At 39.1% G+C, this 5,450-nt stretch overlaps 1 protein-coding gene across 1 annotated transcript in view; it reads right to left on the reverse strand.

The window, feature by feature from the left end:
* Window positions 1–344: 344 nt before the first annotated feature.
* SARC_10133 (hypothetical protein) overlaps window positions 345–5,450 on the reverse strand; it is a gene marked incomplete at both ends in the record, with an annotated part of 8,590 nt that continues 3,484 nt past the window's right edge. Inside the window, 5 exons of the mRNA XM_014295831.1 lie at window positions 345–428; window positions 1,606–1,692; window positions 2,260–2,324; window positions 3,780–3,895; window positions 4,958–5,099. Of these exons, the coding sequence (XP_014151306.1) occupies window positions 345–428; window positions 1,606–1,692; window positions 2,260–2,324; window positions 3,780–3,895; window positions 4,958–5,099 (494 nt within the window). The remainder of the gene's footprint in view (window positions 429–1,605; window positions 1,693–2,259; window positions 2,325–3,779; window positions 3,896–4,957; window positions 5,100–5,450) is intronic.

Here is a 5,450-nt window from a genome sequence, read left to right on the forward strand (position 1 = left end):
CCATCTACTTACCATGTTTAGATGTCAGTTCTGATATTTATATATGAGGTATTTACCTACCATTTACCTAACATGTTTGTATGTTAGTTCTGTTATACATATGAGGTATTTACCTACCATCTACCTACCATGTTTAAATGTCAGTTCTGTTATATATATATGAGGTATTTACCTACCATCTACTTACCATGTTTAGATGTCAGTTCTGATATATATATATATGAGGTATTTACCTACCTTTTACCTAACATGTTCGTATGTCAGTTCTGTTATACATATGAGGTATTTACCTACCATGTTTGTATGTCAGTTCTGTTATATATATGAGGTATTTACCTACAAGTTTACCTACCATGTTTGGATGTCAGTTCAGGAAGCACGTGTATCGTCGCCACGTACAGAAACGTTCCGGCGGAGAATAGCAGCGCCTGTGGCAACAGCGCAGTAAAAATTGGGGCAAAGGATAGGCACGTCAGTAAGCCAGACGGTGGTAGTGATGTATACACGCAACAAAATGATACCGAACTTCTACTCAGAGATAAATATATTTGCAGAACCCCTGTGGGAAAATAGCGCAGTAAGAATTGGGGTATAGGATAGACACGTCAGTAACCCAGACGGTGGCAGTGAGGTATACACGCAACAAGATGGTACCGAACTTCTACTGATTGCAGAACCCCTTTGGGAAAATAGCGCAGTAAGAATTGGGGCAAAGGATAGGCACGTCAGTTAAAGCCAGACGATAGTAGTGAGGTATACATACAACAAAATGGTACCGAACTTCTACTCAGCGATGAAGATATTCGCAGAACCCCTGTGGGCAAAAGCTTAATATACCTCTATCAGCCCTATATACAGTATACTATGGATATGCACACATTCATATATCCACGTGTGTGTGTGTGTGTGTGTTATGCACCGTTCGCGTGCATTCGAGAGCTCTACTCATATGATATGAGAGTGGCACACGGCGATGGAACGACACTTCACATCATACGTCAACGGTTGCACCGCAACTTCATAGAGGAGTCAAATAGAGCCCTTCAGCAAGACATTGATAAGATACACCAAGCTATCATGCACCCAGAGACACACCATCACAAAGACTGTACTATATCCCATATAGATGGTACTGTGATGCTATGCACTAAGATAACCCGTGCACCGCAACATTATAGAGGAGACAAATATAGCCCTTCAGCAAGATACTGATAAGATACACCAAGCTAATATGCACCCAGAGACACACCATTGCAAAGACTGTACTATATCCCATATAGAAGGTACTATGATACTATGCACCAAGATAACCCGTACACCGCAACTTCATAGAGGGGACAAATAGAGCTCTTCAGCATACGTGCGCCATACAGCCGGATACTGATAAGATACACGAAGCTATCATGCACCCAGATACCACTGCACATACTGTACTACACCCCACGGGTATGCTACTGTGCTACTATGCACTAAGACAACATTACAAAACGATACACAACCTAACCTAAAGCACACACCCTTCTATCTATTCCCAAACACACATCCTTCAACAAGGTCGAGGGTTTAGGGTTTAAGGTTTAGCTGAGTCAATACACTATCACTCACCAGTCCAATGATCGATGAACTGGTCTGTTGTGTGGCTTCGGCACCATGTGCATCGTGCGCATGATCATGCTGGCTCTCAGACACTCCCTGGATAGGTTAAATGCAATAACATATCAGATAGGAACATAAATACAAAATTTCATACAATAGGCATATATAGAGTGCGACACGATAACATACCAGTTAGAAACACAAATACAGATTTTAATACAATAGGTATATATAGGGGGCAATGCAATAACACATCAGTTGGGAAAATAACACAGTCTCGTACAGGGTAGGTATATATGACGTGAGATGCGATAGTATACCAGATAGGAACATAACAGTTGATCCAACAGAGGGTAGGTATAGTGTGGTATGCGATAACATGTCATTTAGGAACATAGTACTGGGATCTGACACAGGGTAGGTATAGTGTGTGATGCAAAAACATGTCAGTGAGGGACATGGTTCTCGGATCCAACACGCAAAGTATATATAGTGTGGGATGCAATAACATATCAGTTAGGGACATAGTTCTGGGATCTAACGCAGGGTAGGTATAGTGTGGGATGCAATAACATGCCAGTTAGGAACACAAAACAAAGTCTAGCACGTATAACTATCTATACTAAAAACTTAGTATTGAACAACTTGGCACGGTTTGATTACCTGAGGAATGGCCGCTCCGTTCGCATCACCCTCTATTAACTTTAAAGTATCGCTGAACCCGAAACCTACGAGCGGTCGATATATTGGTGTGTTAAGAGTGTTTGCGACATCCAGGGAATTTACAACATATGCGAGAGAATTTGCGACATGTATTTGTCCTTGAAGGACTGTATTCCTTCGGTAGCTTAGCAAGGTGTATACATATGATGGGTGAAGTATTTCCGACCAGTGAGCAGTTTGAGACATGCGAGGTAAAGGCAAACAAACCACATCATCTTGAATGAGTCAAACATGTTTTGTGGTGGGAACATCGGCGCCCGCCTAATTGGAGTTTCCTCAAAGTCGTGTGTAGATACTCCAAATATACCCACAGAAGATCAATAAATCTTGGTATCAACAATGCATTGTTCACATAGATAAACACATGATTGAATTCTTTACTTTATATGTGAAGTTAGAAAGTAATTGTGCAGATGACATTTGTCTTAGAAGTACATTGACATTGTCCACATAGGTTAGTGCACACATGATTGAATCCTTTACTTTATATGTGAATGTGAAATCGGAAAGTGTTGAACCTCCATGTCATTTGTTTTAGAAGTACTTTGATATTGTCCACATAGATTGACATGATTGAATTCTTTACTTTATATGTGAATGTGAAGTCGGAAAGTTTTGAACATGCAGATGTCATCTGTCTTAGAAGTACATGGATATTGTCCACATATATTAACATGATTGAATTCTTTACTTTATATGTGAATGTGAAGTCGGAAAGTGTTGAACATGCAGATGTCATTTGTCTTAGCAGAAGTACAGTGGATACGGATTCTCGCTACAGCACAAACAACACTACAGATAAACCGCGTGCCTCCCCTTTTGTGGGTTTAGGAGTTTAGTCCATTTTAAGGTTTTAGGGTAATAAAGGTCTAGTCCAGTTTAGGGTGTTAGGGTTATAGGGTGTTAGTCCACTCTCCAGTATGATCGTTGTTCAAAATGCGCCACTACCACTGACAACAAACGCATTTGACGCGCACACTCCTGTCGCCGCCCAGTTTTAACTATAGCAAACCCTAAACCCTAAACCCTAAGCCCGAAAACTCAATATGTTTTAAATACACATAGATGTATTATAACAAGTTTTTGTATATGTTTGTATTTGCAGCTTGGGGTTGAAACGCGCCTAATTGTGTGTGCGTGTATGTAGATTGTACGTTCTGATATATACGGTTTGCATACAGCCATGTACACTACTAAGTATTTGGCATAACATAACTAACTACACATAAAAGACAGTCAGCACAGGTATGTAGATTGTACGTTCAGATGTATACGGTATGTATACAGCCATGTACACTACTAAGTATGTGGCATAAGATGGGCTATCTTCACATAAAAGACACTCAACCCAGGTATGTAGATTGTACATTCTGATGAACACGGGATGTATACAGCCATGTCTACGACGAAGTATGTAGCATAACATAACTAACTCCACATAAAAGACACTCAACACATACCCGGGCCCAGTTCCGTACTTGCATCCAGAGACGTTGTGACTTTGATGAGTACGAAAGTCACAATAGCCATGACAGGAGCGGCAAACGAGAAGGCTAACAGGTACTCCTTCACCTTTCTAGGGTCAGAGTATTGGCAGTAGAATGGTAGTAAAGTGTATTTAAATAGTTAGGGTTTATTAAATAGTTAGGGTTTATTATCTAGAGTTAGGGTTTTGAGGTAGACACGAATGCAGTTTAACTAGGGCTTGTATGTACGTACTATTCAAACAAGCGCTGTGTTAGCTTTGAAGCTGGGAGTTTGTGTGGCAACGTAGGGAGATATCTCTAGAGTCAATTGATGGAGACTCAAGAACACAGCCAATTGAATATCAAGTAATGTCACATAGATATGAAGTCACGGTAGCACAACTCTGATGCCAAAACCCTAAAAAGGACAACAGGTTATTGGGTCACTTAAGTGGGTTGGATTTGACGTCAGTCGCACGGAGTTCCTCGCAACCTTTCACATGTTAATCGCCAATATAAACAATAAACAATATAAACAGTATAAACAATATAAACAATATACATATATACATTTATATATAAATATTTATACATATACATATATATATAAATATATACATATATATATGTGTGTGTGTGTGTGTTTTTGTGTGTTTATGTATGTGTGTGTATGCATGTGTGTGCGCATGTGTGTGTTCGTGTGTCTGTGCGCCTATATATATATATATATATATATATATATATATATAAACAAGTACACTGCAGAGAGGACATTCCTCATTTAATATTTGAGACACTACCCAATATTCCCACTCCGCCTTCTGGGGTTTGCTTAGAATACTCTAACGCTCCATCCCCAGCACATACATGTACTACATCATATTGTTCTAGCCGAGAGAAAAGAAGCGTCTAGGCCTATATTGGCTGGGCAGATAAGTGTATAAGAATGGCGTACTTACACGCCATACAACCACTGTCCGTTGTTTGATGTGGCACTCAATTCGACATGACACACACACACATATATACATACACACACACACACACACACACACATATATATATACACATATACATATACATATACATATACATACACACATACATACAAATACAAATACAAATACAAACAAAGATATATATATATATATACATCTATTTATCCTACCCACCGTTTGTCCAAACCCTCCGATAGTAAGAAGGCTACTAGGCCAAACGCGGCCGGCCCTTTGTGCAGCATAATAGCAGCAAACACGAGCAGCTCCACCGAACTATTCCCCGCAGCCGAGGCAGCACCCATAGCAAAGCCATCCGCTGGTGAGTAGATACAGATATGGCATAAAGTAATTCATGTATCGAATTTTGAGAAGAAATAAAATATCTGTACATACACGAACAAAACACACACAGACACAGACACAGACAGAGACACAGACACACACACAGACAGAGACACAGACACACACATAATGTATATATATATATATATATATACACATATATAAATACATATATAAATATACCTACTTAAATACACAAATACATAAATAAATACATACATACACACACACATACACACACAACACAATATATACTATATATATATACTATAATAATAATACTACTAACTTAATAACACAATAAATAAATAATAACATACTAACA

The sequence above is a fragment of the Sphaeroforma arctica genome (genome assembly GCF_001186125.1).
Source record: "Sphaeroforma arctica JP610 unplaced genomic scaffold supercont1.1146, whole genome shotgun sequence".
Taxonomy (NCBI): domain Eukaryota; class Ichthyosporea; order Ichthyophonida; genus Sphaeroforma; species Sphaeroforma arctica.